Source organism: Pleurodeles waltl, chromosome 2_1, assembly GCF_031143425.1.
Source record: "Pleurodeles waltl isolate 20211129_DDA chromosome 2_1, aPleWal1.hap1.20221129, whole genome shotgun sequence".
In the NCBI taxonomy this organism is placed as follows: domain Eukaryota; kingdom Metazoa; phylum Chordata; class Amphibia; order Caudata; family Salamandridae; genus Pleurodeles; species Pleurodeles waltl.
In genome coordinates, this window is record NC_090438.1 from 131,683,027 (window position 1) to 131,698,976 (window position 15,950).

General features: G+C 47.5%; 1 protein-coding gene across 4 annotated transcripts in view; it reads left to right on the forward strand.

The window, feature by feature from the left end:
* The window catches only part of LOC138262001 (synaptotagmin-like protein 2), a 482,740-nt gene that overhangs the window by 426,734 nt on the left and 40,056 nt on the right, over positions 1-15,950 (forward strand). For all 4 annotated transcript variants that reach the window (XM_069211640.1, XM_069211648.1, XM_069211658.1 and 1 more), the window contains 2 exons: positions 6,001-6,100; positions 11,003-11,208. In XM_069211640.1, the coding sequence (XP_069067741.1) occupies positions 6,001-6,100; positions 11,003-11,208 (306 nt within the window). The remainder of the gene's footprint in view (positions 1-6,000; positions 6,101-11,002; positions 11,209-15,950) is intronic.

Genomic DNA, 15,950 nt, shown 5'->3' on the forward strand with positions numbered 1-15,950 from the left:
ATTGCTCCTCCAGTTGTAGCAAATTTCCGATTTTCTTACACTAGCAATTCCCGGTGTAATCAAGAAAATGTTTGCAAAAGTAGAATTTAGCCTGTCTTTCTTCTGAGACATAATTAAAAACGCTTTTTTACAAATCACTTTTTTGTGACCAAATGTTAATTCTGGCATAGAAATGCTTACAGAATTGTCCAATTGGTGCTGATTTTAATTCAACGTACAAGTTAGAGGTTGGAATCCTGCCGGTCCCGATCAAACTTGTCCCTTTAGTGTCGAGTGATTGAGCAGCGCAACAAAACACCAACACCTGTGGTAGCAAGCAATTTACACATGAGTGAGCAATATAAAATAAACAGATAATTATAAGAAAATAGGTCCCTCTCTCCTAGACATCAGTCATGATACTACTCTGTGTGCCTGTGAGTTCATAGAAAACTAGCGTACAAGTAGTAAATGACTTTCCAAAACGATTCCAACTCTCATCTGATGTCTGCAGATGGATTTCTTCTGGGCTCCTCTTCATTCCTACACTGGTACCCCGAGCATTTAACCACATAATTCTTTCTTTCGATATTTCTTTTTATTTTGAACTCTGAAAGAGTCCAGAGTTCTATGGAGCCTCTTTGCTCTCCTGTCTCCACACCTTGATTCTCTGTAATTAGCAGGGCTGACATATAATCAGTCAAAGTAAAATCAAGTCTATTGTCATTGGGTATGGACTCTGGCCCTGTATTTAGGGACATGTAAGGGGCAGCTCCTCCATTAGATCGAAGGAGCGTCACCCCACTGAAATGCCCCAAGAAAAGCCCCAGAGACGAAAAATAAAGCGGTAATGAAGTTAGTTCATTAACTAACTTCATTATCATTTTATTTTTCCTCAATCATCCTGAACCGAGTGTCAGGATGGGGCGGGGCCTGCTGAGTTGCGGCAGCAGGGAGAAGTAGTGGTCTGCCTGTGTACTAGTTTAAATTGTACGTGTCTCTTTGACCGGCTGTCTTGCGACGTCCAGCCAGACATGCGCATTTTAAACCAGCACAGGCCTTCAGTGCACTTGAGTGCGCTGAGCGAGGCCGCTCCCTCCAGTCCTGGCACTGCTTTCATGCTGGTTCCAGCATGAAAGCAGCGCCAGGATTGGTTAGGGATATTTGCTAGAGTCTGGGAGCCTGGAGAAGACTGAGCAGAACACGTAAAGTCGTGCAGCAAGAAAGGTAAGTGGCAATTTTATTTTAATTACTGTTGCCACTCACCTTGCATGCATGCACCCATTCCACCACCCATTTGATTGCTCCCCCCACCCCCACTGTAAGTATTTACCAGCCACCACTGGGACACATCATTATTGCAGTTGCTGTCTGAAAATATTTTGAACAAGACATATCCTTGGATAGCACTTGTGTTTTCACCTCAAATTTCACCTAATTTCCCCATCTCTGGTCCTTTCAACTCGAGCTAGTGTGGGTAAGTCCTTTCTACTCGCCATGTTGGCTGGATAGGCGTCTTCATTTAAGCTTGTTCCAGGACTGCTGAATTGTTCTCAGCAGCTGCAATGTTCAAAGGTCTTTTTCATTTGCAGTATTCTCCAGACTGTAGATCAGAAGGGGCTGTCTTTGTGCATTATGACCACTACCTCTCCAGATCCTTCTCGGCTTAAGCCTAGTATATTTGGGTTTGGCAGCTTGATTTAGAACTGGGACACAATGAAGAATCTGCCAAAATTTACAGATTTAGCTGCACAGCTTTCCCTGAATAATCTCCCTATTTAGTTTACCCTAAGAGGTGGACACACTGCTGGTGGAGCCTCTTCATCTTAAACAATGATTGGATTGGATTCTAGAGATGATATGTGCTGCAAACCAGCCAAACATCAATGCAGTTAGAGAAACAAATAACTTTAAAAAGTTGTAAAAAGTGGTTTATCTTAAAATTGGGTCAATTTGTCAGTAACTGTTGATATTTATTCTTTCCCCTTTTTCTTTCCTCCCCCCTTTTTTCCCCCCCCCTTACTGTTGTAACGTGTTCATGCTGTTCCATTCAGACAAAATGAATAAAAATCTTTATAAAAAAAAAAAAAAGTTGTAAAAAGGTTTAGTGAGTAAGGCAAGCATTTGACAAGAAAAAAAAAATAAGAAGAAGAGTTATAAAAACATATTTTCATATGAAAAAGTGTGGAAGTTGATTACGTTAAAACTAAAAAGCAATGGAATTGTAGAAGAAAGGTCACTTGTGGAAGACGTAACGGTATATAGGAATGAAGCAAGAAGTGGGAGCCCACAGGAAGCGGAACAACAGAGTTTGTAAATGAAAAGTACAGTGTGGAAGGAAACTGATTCTTATGGCTGACACTTGATCCAAATTTATCGGTTATAGTCTGGAATATCGAGTTGGGAATATAGTGATACCCTAAAATCGCAGCCCAAATTTAGGGACCAAAATATTGAAAGGTAAGTGCCTTAAGGGAAGTATAGGTTTACTAATCTTCACTCCGCATCAGCGTATCTTGATTACATATGGCACAGAACGTATATGTGGAGTAAGATGTAGAAATAGAAAATCTATATATACTTACCTGTCAGTACTTTTGACCTCAGTATTGTGGCTATGATATTAAAGTATAACGATATTCCCTACTTAGTAGCCCCAATCCACACCAAGTCTATCGGGGGCACTTTAGAGCTTTATCAGCTATGTTTTATGCTAGTTTTTCTGGAAGGCGGGAGGTTTATCTGCCTCATTAGTCATGGGTCAAGAGCATGTTCCTTCTCTAGAAGTAGGATTTCTTGTTCTAATTTGTTCTATTTCCATCTTTTTTTCTTGAAGTCTCCCACTTCTCCAGCGATTAGGTAGCCGCTTATGAAAGACTTGTAGGCCTTCCAGGGTGTAACTGTACTTTCAAACGTGTTCTCGCTGTCAGCCAAGTAATTTTCTGTTGTTGAGATCATCGGTTAATTTCAGGTGAGTCAGGTGCCATGATTCAAGTATCTGGTCCCCTAATCCAGTGGTTCCCAACCTGTGGTCCGGGGACCCCTGGGGTCCACTAAGCCCCCTCAGGGGGGCCGCGACTGCTCAAAAAATCAAATAATCTTAACAGATTAGGTCCCCAGCTTTCAGTAATGACTCCTTGGGGGGGGGTCCCGGATTCCCATAATGATTCAGTGGGGGTCTCCAGGTTCCAGTAATGATAAGGTGAGGGTCCACAGAGGCCAAAAGGTTGGGAACCACTGCCCTAATCAGTTCCTAGGTACTGAAGTGCATATTTATGACCCGGTTTGCATCACGTTCAGGCCACGCAATGTGGTACATGCGTGATGCAAACCTTAAGTGGGAGTTAGGAACCTACGTAAGGCTACCTCATGTGGACCTGCGTGGTTTCTCAAATCTGGAGTAAAGCAACGGAGCGCAAATCGCTGTTGCCTCACTCCTCGCTAGGGAGGCCTTTCATGGGCGTTGTGTGGGTGTTTCCACACAACTCCCATGGTTTTTGATGCAGTCCCAGATTTACCAGAACTGGGAAAAGGAGAGGTCTAACGAGGAGAAATATTTTTATTTTTCCTCATTTTTTCCTCCATCTATGTGTGCTGCATTTTGCATTTTGCAGCTCACACAGACAGATAAAAAAAAACCCAGGGGATTGTTTTTGTGCATGAAGGTGCCCGTTCTCGCACAAAATCAATCCTGCATGCAATAGAGGCACCCTTGCACTATGGTGCAAGGGTGTCTGTGTTGGCGCTAGGCAGAAAAAAGGCACCCGTGCAGGGGAAAAGGAAGAAATGTTCTGTATTCTTTTAAATAAGTGACTTGATGCGGTGACTTACTGCACTGCGTGCCATTTTATTATGTGTCTGGCGCAGGTGGTGTTTTTAATTGACTTTTTCAACCCCAGGTCTATAACTAAAATAAAGTCTCCACCTACTAATGTTAGTGCATCCGGGAATTGTGATGACATTGCTCCTAATGTATGTAGTGCATTGACTTGGATGCCTAGAGATATATAAACCTGGGCTAAGAGTAGTCATTCCCCCTCTCAGTCCCCTTCACCACTGCATATCATGCCACACTACCCCTCTATATTTGATCTGGGTGAGAGTGATTGAGTTTTTAACTAGTATGGCAACTCTACTAAACCTGATGGTGTATTATGAGTAGGACAATTCCCTGCATTTCCCCTACCCAATGAAATGGAATTGCTTACCTTTCAAATGTGCACTATGTCAGCGTTCTGCCTGAGTGGACTGTACCTCCTGAACCAACCCTCACTTTACCTTGTTGCAAGATTCATTGATGTACCATGTCATGCATGTCAAGGAAAGTGCAATTTTGTATAGCTTTTACTGTCTGTTGTTGTGACCCGTACAGGAAGAGTATTCCTAATAGGTTCCCTTTTCAGCTATTTTGATGCCTGTTTTGTTCTTGCAAGTAACATATTACTGTGAATTATTCCAGCTTTCCCTCACCCAACAAATCTTGCTGTGGCCCATTACCCATAAATTATCAATTAAACTTTTAAATTTTTGATGAAGGGTTTTTATACTATCATCTAGTTGCTACCCTCTTCTCTTGTGCACTTTGTGCTCCTGGTTTTATTCTGTCTCCTGTATTTTCCACCTCTTCATTAGGGAAATTATACCCGTTAGCGAACCCCTTTCTTTTGAAAGGATGACAAGCCATGTGCCTGTCCCGCTTTGGCTTTTTTCAGCAGAATTGACTTACCGCTCCTTCCTCTGGCAAACTTGTCGCTCGTGCCATAGCTTGTTAGTTGACCAGCTATGCCCTTATGCATGTTCTGAGTCTGCATTCAAGAAAGAACCCCCTTTTGCGTGCAGGTCCCCGTAACCTTCCAGGCACCACTTTGGATTTCCAAGAATCCAAAGTCACTGTCAGTCATTCTTCAGCACCTCCCTTTGAGCAACTTATGGGGTCCTTTTCCAAAGTCAATTCACTTACTGTACACTATCCCTTCCGCTACACGTCCTCATCCATTGATGTGAAATATCAGACTTTCTCCTCTACAAAGCCACTGAACTTAGAAGGGACCAACATTATGTATGAATTTCTTGTTCTTAGTTCTCTTTTCTCTGTCGAAGGATCTGTGTTGTGCCTAAAATGATTGCCTGAATCATGGAATATCAGAATCTGTGTGTTATCATACTGTAATAGGTTTTTACTTATCGCTGCCTGCAGTATGCCCTCTTTGTCCTGGCAGTTGTAGACACAGGCTGTTATTTCTCTAGGTCTACCCCCTTGCTTCTGCAGAGGCACCTGGGCCCAGTTATCTCATTCTGCGGAGAAGAACTTTGACCGTCCCTACGGCTGGGGGGTTTCCAGGACAAGGGACTTTACAAGAAGTTCAACTGAGGGCCCCTCTACCTGCTCCGGGACCCCCACGAGTTGGTTCCTCTCTCCCTGTTAGCCCTGATTGTTGCCTCCTAGGTGTTTGATTTCTTTCATGTTTTTTTATGTCTGAGGCCTGTTCTGTTGTCATTTTTCCACCATCTCCATATAGCTGGACATTTTTCTTAGGTCTGCCCTAATGAGTAAAGTCCAGTGCCATGTTATCTATTTGTATTCCAGTTCTGTTCTGTACTGACAGACTGGCACCAGGATCTCACTCAATGATGGCTCTTCTCCATTCTGCTTGTCCTTGGACATGTGGCTTCCAATGGTGGACTCATAGTTTTGTGTGGGGAGGGGCTATTACAAAGGCATACGTCTTCGGTCTATTTCATTGGGAGGATCTTGCAGCTCTGTAATGTCCCCTTTTGCATGGCTGTAACCTGTATCTGTATCCTTCTCTGTCACTGCCCCCACCTCGCCCTTTCTGTCCCCTCCCCGCTGCCTGTTAGAGACATTTGGTACCACTACAAGCAGCACCATCAGTTTCTCAGATTCAGCCCAATCATGTACATCCTGTATACTGTCCTAAAAGTTTTAGGTCCAAAACGAAAAAATATTTAAAATCACCTAGAAGTCTGCATTTTAAAATCCACAACTCTTTCATTTCACAGGTCCAAAGAATCCTTCCTCTGGAGAAGTTCATATCTGGGTGAAGGATACCAAAGATTTGCCTCAGCTTCGGCCATCAGGCGTTGACTCTTTCGTAAAATGGTATGTTTTGGTATTAGCAAGCCTTATGTGCAAAATAAAGCACTGTGCTTATTTGTGCCTGTATTGAAGTACAATTGACCACATGTGCAAGTATGTCATAATGAAAGTGAGTCCATGCAAGTGCAGAAAGTGTGCACTTCCACAAAAGACAGTTTTCACTTCTTATTTTAGAGTGTGGAGTAGAAAAGTAGTAAAATGGGTATTTGTACAGAAAGGGGAAGCAGATGTAAAGCCCATCTGCACTGTGATATAAGGAACAACCATTGGCAATGCCAATAAGTCTGCTTTATGAATGCACTGTCAAGCCAGACCTAATATTCACGTAGGCTAATGGCTGCTTCCTCCCCACTGTGCAGCTGCCAGAGAAAAATACTATAATTTATCAAGTCATTTGAGACACTTTAATAGCATTTCAACAGCACATGTGTGCCCCTGAAAGTTCATGCTCAGGCCGCTGCCTAAATAAAATGATCACAGCTGTGTAGAGGGCAAGCACTTTTTTGTGGCAGCACACAACATCCGTCCAATCAAAAGATGTACTTCTGGCTCCCAACATGTGGGTGGAGGCAACAAATCTCTCCTGGTAGTTCTCACATAATTGTTCGGCAACAGCTTCGCTGTCTAACCATCACATAAAGAGCAGCACCAGAGAGGTGAATTTAGGCATTTCTAATATAGGGATTTGTGTTGAAAGAACATAGAAGCCCAGGATGTTCTTTGAACTATAGGGTGAGCATGTAAGCAGGAGAGATGACCCAAAGCTTCCTCTCCGATACTCAACACAAAGTGACCAAGAGAAGGAAATCAGAGCTCAGATTGATAAGTGGAACTTACAGCTGTTAGGGTTTTCTGGGTCTAGTTATACACTGAGGTATCAAGACATCAATAGTTGGTACTTATATTTTAGTCTTGTTTCATCTTGATGTACCTGTAACTGAAGAATACATTTCTGAGTTTTTTTAGGCACTTTCCATTTTCTGGCTCATCTAAGAAATCAAGCAATATGAAACTTGTTAAAAGCTTTATTTAATCACGCTTTGTGTGTATTCTAGGAAAACTATATTGCCTACCTGAGGCCTAATTGGCCACTCATTGTCTTTTGATATCTCATTATCAAATAACTGGTCCCTGCTATTAGTAGTGTTCCTCTGTAGTGTTCATTGTAGTGTTCACAGTTTTTGCACAGCATGTCTTAGCAATATGTGACACAGCCACCTGGCAACTGTGCATAATAATCTCTGTTCCACTGTATTAGGCACTCTGCTAATTATATTAGATGACAGAGACAGTCACTATTGCTACAAAAGTTGACACATATGTAAGTATTCATAGCACGTAGTGGGAATGTTTCTGTATTGCTTATTTTGGATGTAAATAGTTAACATCAGACATTTCCCAATTGTCCCAACTGCATGTATTGATATTTTGTGATGAGAGGTGGTCACAGAGTTCCAGAGGTTTCTAGGGTTGAGCCTGCAATTGTATGCACTAGCGAATGTGTCTTGCTTGCAAGACTCTGTTGTGTACAGTAAAGGGCTTAGAGCCACTTGTCGCTTACCATTTGATGGCCTGCGTGACAGTCTTCTTTACAGCCTCATAATTCGTCACCATCATTTCCGTTCCTCTATGTGGAGCAGGGACCAAGCACTGATTGATTCAACTTAAACTTAATCAGTGCCTGTCTGCTGCTCCCGACATGATTGAGGTACTATTTTGTTCTTTTTAACTTCTAGTGCCCTGCAAACCGAAGGCTTGTGAGTAGCAAAAACGTGCCCAGCCAGACAAACAAAATTGCTAAGTCTTATTTTTTATAGCTAGCTTTCTTTTATTTTGACAAGTCGTCTTTTATCACTGTGTTTATGTTTATGGGCGCTGTTCTCAAAAGAAGATGATTATCTTGTTCTAAATATTGCAAAGCAACACTTTTTTATTGTGTCATTTCTCAAATGATGCATTAACGCATAATCATGGGCTTCACCCCAATCCACCCTACCACAATCCACCCCAATCCACACCACTCACCGCAGTGGAACCCACTCCAGCCAACCCACCACAATCTAAACTGCTCCACTCCAGTTTGCCCCACTCCAATCCAAAACAATCTGCATGCACCACTCCAAATTAATCTGCCCCACTCCAATCCACAACAATGTGCCCCACTCCAGTCTAAAACAGTATGCCCCACTCCAATCCAAAACAATCTGCCCCTCTCCAGTCTGCCTCACTCCAATCTACCCCACTCCAATCTGCCCCACTCCAATCCAGAACTATCTGTCCCCCTGCAATCTGCCCCAGTCAAAAACAATCTGCCCCACTGCAATCCAAAACAATATCCCCCACTCCAATCCAAAATAATATGACTCAGTTCCATCTACCCCACTCCAATCTGCCCCACTCCAGTCCAAAACAATCTGCCCACTCCAACCCAAAACAATCCACTCCACTCTGCCCCAATCCAAAGCATTCTGCCCCGCTGCAATCTGCTGCACTCCAATCCAAAACTATCTGCCCCACTGCAATCCAAAAGATTGTGCTCCACTCCAGTCTGCCCCTAATCCAAAGCAATCTGCCCTACTGCAATCTGCTGCACCACTCCAGTACAAAACAATTTTTCCCATTCCAATCCAAAAGAATCCACACCACTCCAGTCTACCCCAATCCAAATCAATCTGCCCGCTGTAATCTGCTGCACTCAAATACAAAATGATTTTCCCCACTCCAATCTGCCTCACTTTAATCCAAAATAATCTGCCCAACTCCAAACTGCCCCACTCCAATCCAAAATAATCTGCCCCTCTCCAGTTTGCCCCACTCCAATCCTCCCATCTAATCCAATCTACCGCACTCTATCCCAATTTACCCGACTCCTAGCCACCACAAGCTACCCTAATACAATCCAGTCCAGCACAGTCGAATCTAGCCCACCCCACCCCACCCAATACATCTTATTCCAATCCACCTCACCCCAATCAACCCCAACACAATCCAATCCAATCACTCAAGTCCAATCCACCCCACTCCAGTCTGATCCACCCCACTCCAGTCTGATCCACCCCACTCCAATCCATCCCGTCCCGCTCCAATCCATCCCACCCCACTCCAATCCAACCCACCCTACTCCAATCCAAACCATCCCACTCAGGTCAAGTCCACTGCTACCCAGTCCACCTTACTCAATCCACCCACACCACCCTAATCCATCCCTCTCCAATAAAATCCACCCCACTTCAGTCCAATTCAGTCCACATTAATCCACCCCACTGCAAACCACTTTGATCTACCACTCCAATCCAGTCCACCCCTCTCCAGTTAATCCACCCCACACCAGTCCAATCCAATCCACACCACTCCAATCCACCCCACTCCAGTCTAATCCAACCCACTCGATTCCAATCCATCCCACTCTAATCCAATCCACCCCACTTCTTTCGATCCACCACAATCCATTCCTGTCCAGTCAACTCACCTCATTCCAATCCACCCCAACTCAATCCCTCCACTCCACCCCAATTCAGTCCACCTCACCCCAGTCCAACCCACCCCACCCTAAACCACCACACTCAATCCAATTCAACCCACTCAATCAAATCCAGCTCACTCTGATCCAACCCAATCCAATCCACCCCACTCATCCAACCCACTCCTGTCCAAACCACTCGTCCACCCATCACACCAATCCAATTCATCCCACACCAATCCAGTCCACCTCACCTCATTGCAATCCACCCCTCCCCAATCAAACCCACCCCAATCCACCCCACCCTACTCCATCCCAGTCCACCCCTCCCCATTTCAGTCCAATCCACTCCACACTAGTCCAATCCACCCCACTCTACCCCAGTCCACCCCACCATATCCCAGTTCAGTCCACTGCGCTCCAATCCATTCAGTCTACCCGAATCCAATCCACCCCACTCCAATCCAGTCCACTCCACTACAGTCCACCCCACCGTACTCCACTCCAATCAATACAATTCACCCCACCCTACTCCACTCCAATCCACCCCAATGCAACACACCCCACTCCAATCCACCCAACCCCACTCAAATCCATCTCACTGCAGCCTGCCACACCCCAATCCAATCTGCCCACCCCATTTCAATCCACCCCACTCCAATCCAATCCACACACCCCCAAATCCATCCCATTTATCCCAATCCACCACACTCTATCCCAATCCAATCCACTCCACTCCACCCCAGTTCAGTCCACCCCACTCCAGTCAATCCATTCCAGTGCAATCCACCCCACTTTAATCCAATCCACCCCACTCCAGTCCAATTCACCCTACCCTACTCCAATCCACCCTACTCCCATCCAGTGTATCCAATCCAACCCACTTCATTAAAATCTTCTCCTCTTCAATCCACCACACAATCCAATCTACCCCACCCCAGCCCTATCACTCCAATTCAATCCACACCAAACCACCCACCCAATCTAATCTAATCCACCCCACTCAAATCCACCTCACCCCATTTCAATCCACCTCATTCCAATCCAATCCACCCCACACCACACCAATCCACCCCACTCCACTCAATCCACCCACTCTACCCAATCCAATCCACCCCACTAATTCAATCCACTCCAACCTATTCCACTCCACGACACTCCCTGCCACTGAACCACTGAACTCCAGTCCTCTCTACTCAACTCTACAACAGTCTACTCTCCCTACTCCACTCTGACACTCCAAAAAATCCACTCTATGACACTGTACTACCCCTCACCACTCAGACACTCCATACCACTAACTTTTAGCCATGCTGAACAGCAGCCACACTGGTGTACAACATGGCAAAACACATTGCCAAAACCAATAGCTCTATTTTGTTTTGCCAATGCTTGTTCTGCATTGCCAGAACAGACATCAATTTTGTGGTATTTCCCTCTTTCAGTTATGTGCTTCCCGATACAAGTAAGAAGAGTTATCAGAAGACGCGAGTCATAAAGAAAGACCCCAACCCAGTTTTTAACCACACTATCGTTTACGACGGGTTCCATACGGAGGATCTGAAGGATGCCTGTGTTGAACTGACCATGTGGGACCACGAAAAACTGACCAACCATTTTCTGGGAGGCATCCGATTGGGACTTGGTTCTGGTAAGCAGACTCCTTCACCCTTCTCAGCACTTTGACATTGTTTGTGGCACTCTTATTCTTTTGACGATTGCATCATAAACTCCTATGCAAATAGCAGGCAGTGCAACGACCCATTCGTCACCAGAGCTTGAAAACAACAGGTATTCCAGCTCACTCTGAAATGCGGAACTGTGAACACATAGGGGGTCATTACAAGCTTGGCGGGTGGCAAGCGGTAACCGCCGTGCGGCCGCCAATGCGGCCGCATTCCAGCGGACCCCATTACAACATTCCCGCTGGGCCGGCGGGCGCAAACCTAGTTTACGCCCGCCGGCCCAGCGGGGATGCGGCCGCAACATAGGAGCCGGCTCCTAATGGAGCCGGCGGTGTTGCGGACGTGCCAGTGGCATGGGCAGTGCAGGGGCCCCCAGGGGCCCCAGGACTCCCCTTACCGCTAGCCTCTTCCTGGCGGTGCAAACCGCCAGAAACAGGCTGGCGGTAGGGGAGTCATAATCCCCAGGGCAGCGCTGCCCTGGTGGATTATCACCGCCGGGGCTAAAACGTCAGGAAACCGCCGGCCCCGGCGGTGCGACCGCGGCGCTACCGCTGCGGTCGTAATACAGGTCTCCGTACCGCCAGCCTGTTGGCGGTACGGACGCCACATTACCCCTGGCGGTCGGAGACCACCAGGGTCGTAATGACCCCCATAGTATCTTTACTATTTTAGATAGTGGGAGGGAGATCTAGCAATAAGGAGATTGTGGCAGAGAATGCAAAAGTATTGGAAAACTGGCCAGACAAAGGAGTTGGGAGGGCATGAGGAGTTGCTATGAGAGTGGGTCCCTCACAATTGAAATAAAACTATTTGTCACTAAAAAATATTTCTCATTTTAGGAGTTTTTAACCTAATATAATTTGTCATCAAGACATTGGGAAAAATCATCATGCCAAGTTTGACGTGTGAGAAAAGCATTGCTAAAGTTTATGAAAGCCAGCTCATTTACATTCCTTTTCAGTGCACTCTAAATATATGCACACATCCACTCTTCTAGATGCCTCATGTGCATGCTGAAAATCCTCAGAGGCAGTGAAAACGTATGCATGCAAACCTGACTTTTAGGACTAATAGTAATTTTTTCAGATTGCCAATTTTTGCATGCGTGCGTTTTGTGATTCTTTCAATTAATTTCTGGATCCTTTTGTTTTAAAAATGTGTAAACAGCTGTATGTTAATCTTGTTTAGGCAGCTGATAGACAATTTATTTAGTAATTGCATTTATATAGCTAAGAGTGCAGCAATGGCCTTCTTCAGGCTAAAACCTCTAAAATACAGTGCTCTGGGGTGTGTCTTGGCAAGCCAACATGAGGACCGGATTGTAGCAGGGCTCCACTGCCTGCTCTAAATCCGCCCGCATCTTACCTGACCAGGGTGACCACTGATGGTATGGGGGCCGCCGAACAGTGCTGTTGGCTGGGGGGCAGGACGGACCCGGCCCTCGCTGGAGTGGGGCACCGGGAAAAGGACTTTGGCTGGCACTGTGCGCCTTCCGTGATACCTGCCTGATCTTTAAGGGAGGCACCACGTGAGAGACTCCTGCTTCTCCAGAGCCGTTGAAATTGCCAGATCCAGGGGCCCCCAGCACTGAGGATGCCTGGTGAGCGACGGCGGTCGGGGGCCTGCGGACAACCTGGACACTGGTAGAGTCAGTCCCGAAATTGGTGAGACGCTGCACAGCCTGACTTTGGAATGGCCAGTACCGCGTAGTGTGCACTCGGGCCTGTGGGGTCCTTGGAGAGCCTGTGTGGCAGGCCCCAGCTCTTCGTCAGTGACCCTAAAGGGGGAGCAGGTGAGGGGACGGATCTGTGCTGTGGAAGTCAGAACAGAGATGGGGAGGCTAGTTCCTGGCTGGTTGGTTGGAAACACCTTCCCTCCCCCCCCCCCCCCCCCCCCCCCCAGGAAGCATTGTGGCAAATGGTGGTGGATCATCACTGGGCTCTGTCGGTCAACCAACCATTGAAAATCATTGGGGCGGAAGCAGGTGCTGGGACCATTTAAGGGGGGGGCATTGAGGATTGACTTGTGGTGAAGTGAGGGCCCCCCATTTCCTCCACGGGCCGAGTGGAGGACAGAGCGACATGCTGTGGTCCCCCCAACCCCCCGAGCGTGGACGGCTGGGCTGGGGGTCATCGCTGGGCCCTTACCCCTCTCGCCCCCGGTGGTTGGGGTGCTTGTTTGAGCTTCCATGGGTTGTAACAGACAGCCGCCGCCCGCGCAGGTCCAGACAGCAATGGACCAATACACGCTCCCTGCTCCTGCTGGGGGGTTGGAACAACCAGTTCCTCCTTGGGGCCGGCGGCATCTCTGCCGGACCTTGGCGCCATCCTTTAAGCAATCCAGGACTTGCGGGAAGCCATGGAGCACAAGGTAAACGAGCTTCGCAAAGATCTCTCACTGATCCGGCAGACCTTCAAGGAGTGGTGGGGAGGGTGACCGAAGGTGAAAAGCGTATCTCAACGGCGGAGGATGACCTGGCCCTCCTTAAGCACCAGGTCTCAACCCTCACATCGTTGATGGCTGATCTGCAGAAGCGAGCGGAAAATGCTGAGAATCGGGCCCAGCGCAACAACTTGTGACTGGTGGGCCTGCCGGAGGCCTTGGATGCGCCTGACCTGGCTGTGGTGCTTGAGAGGTGGTTCCGCACCTGGATGCCAGTGGGAAAGTTGTCCGCCACCTTCGTTATAGAACGTGTGCCTCGTTCGTTGGCACCTCGGCCTCCGGTCGGCGCTCCCCCTGGCCAATTATTCTACGGATCCTGAATTTTAGGGACCGGAATACGATTCTGTGGGAAGCCAGGGCCCAGGCAGACCTTTGGTATCAGAACTCCAAAGTCTTGATTTTTCCAGACTACTCCAGGGCAGTGCAGCAAAAACGCAGATTCTTTGAGGCAGTGAAAAGGAAACTTCGAATGCTGAACCTCCGCTATATGCTGCTTTTCCCCACCCGCCTAAAAGTGATGTTTCAATGTAATACCTACTTTTTCGATACTCCAGGACAGGCATGGGACTAGGCAGCAGAGAAATGGGACCTGAGGCCAACAACACAGTGGGGAGGAGCTGGGCCGGGGTCAAAGGATCCTGGTGAGAACCCCCTCCCGGCATGAATGTGGAGCAAGTGCTCCCAGTCGAGAAGGTCGCAGATGGAAGCTGGGGAGGGAAGGGAGAGCACCCGGGCCCCACCGCCTCATGAGCTGCAGGAGGAGACTGATCTAGACGCTGGTTTGGTGGCTACACCCGCCCTGTTTATATTGACTGAGGGGGTCCCGAGCACCTTGGAGTGACCTTGAGTTTGTGGGGTGGGCCTGTGTCTGGGACCTGGTTAGCAGTGGCTGCCGAGGCGCTGGGAGGGGCTGAGGCCTTAATGAATGAATCACTTTGTATTATGTTAATAAATATGGACAGGTGGCACATCCGTAATTAAGGCACCACCAAATTGTGAGGACTCCCAAAACTGACTGTTTTACTTACTGGTTAGCAAATGTGTTGGGGAAGGGCGACTGATGCTTCAGGGGGTGAAGTATTGGGTGGGGGCCTACGGAGGATTTTGGGATGTTCCTAGGTGCTATTCTTATTCTTGTTACATTAACTGTTTTCTTTTTAGGTTCGACTTGTTTACAGTGAGTGCTATGTATGTGGATACGTGGTCCTTGGGTGATCTGGGTGGCCCACGCGCTTGGCGGAACAGGCTGTCTATGGGGCCTTGGATATGCTTAGTACTAACCAGCACACCAGCGTTATGTTTACGATACTCTCTTGGAACCATATTAAGAGATCCACTGTACTGCGATACATCAGGAGGTACCGTCCAAGGATTGTCCTCTTGCTGGAGACCAATTTGGTCGGGACCCAGTGTATGTTTCTTGAGTGCTTTAGATACAACCGGGTGTTCCATGCCGGATTCACTAGAGGCTCTAGGGGAGTGGCCCTGATGCTCCATAGGTCATTGCCCCTGCTGGTGTCCGGGGTCCATGTTAGCCCCCAAGGGAGGTAGATCGGTGTGAAGGGCCACCTAGCTAGCGGGCAGGTTATCTTAATTTCGTGCTATGCCCCCCGCAGCTCCTTTGGTTCTCATTGACAGGGTTAAGTAGTTTGCTGCTCGCCCTCCCGCAGGGTACCACGGTAGTGGGGGGGACTTTAGTGTGGTCCCGGACCCGATCCAAGATACCTCAGCTAGCCCTCACCCAGGTAGATGGGTTGGGTCATCGTGCGTCTCAACATGGGCAGATTCGTTGGGTTTGTGTGATGCATGGCGGTCGTAGCACCCGCAGAAGAGGACATTCACACATCAGTTGGCGGCTCATCACACGGAGGCACGGACAGCCCTGGTGTGGCTACCGGCAGGGGATCTCTTGGGTTTGACTTCAGTACAAATACTGGTTTGCGGTATCTCGGATCATGCGCCGATCTTGATGGACTGGGGGACTCCCCTGCAGACTCGATGGCCGATGTGGTGTTTTAGTACTTGGTACCTGAGGGATCCTGAATGTGCCGAGTTTATTGATCAACAAATTGGCCACTATTTTAAGGAAAACAATGGGTTGTGACTTTGGCGGGGATCCTATGGGCAGCTAGCAAGCCCTCACTGAGAGTCAGACAGAGGGAGGCCAAACAATCTCAGTGGGTGACCGACCTGGAGGGTAAGCTGACGGACCTGGAGAGTCGGGCTTGACAAACTGGTGAGAGGGGGACGAAGAACAGCTGGCGCT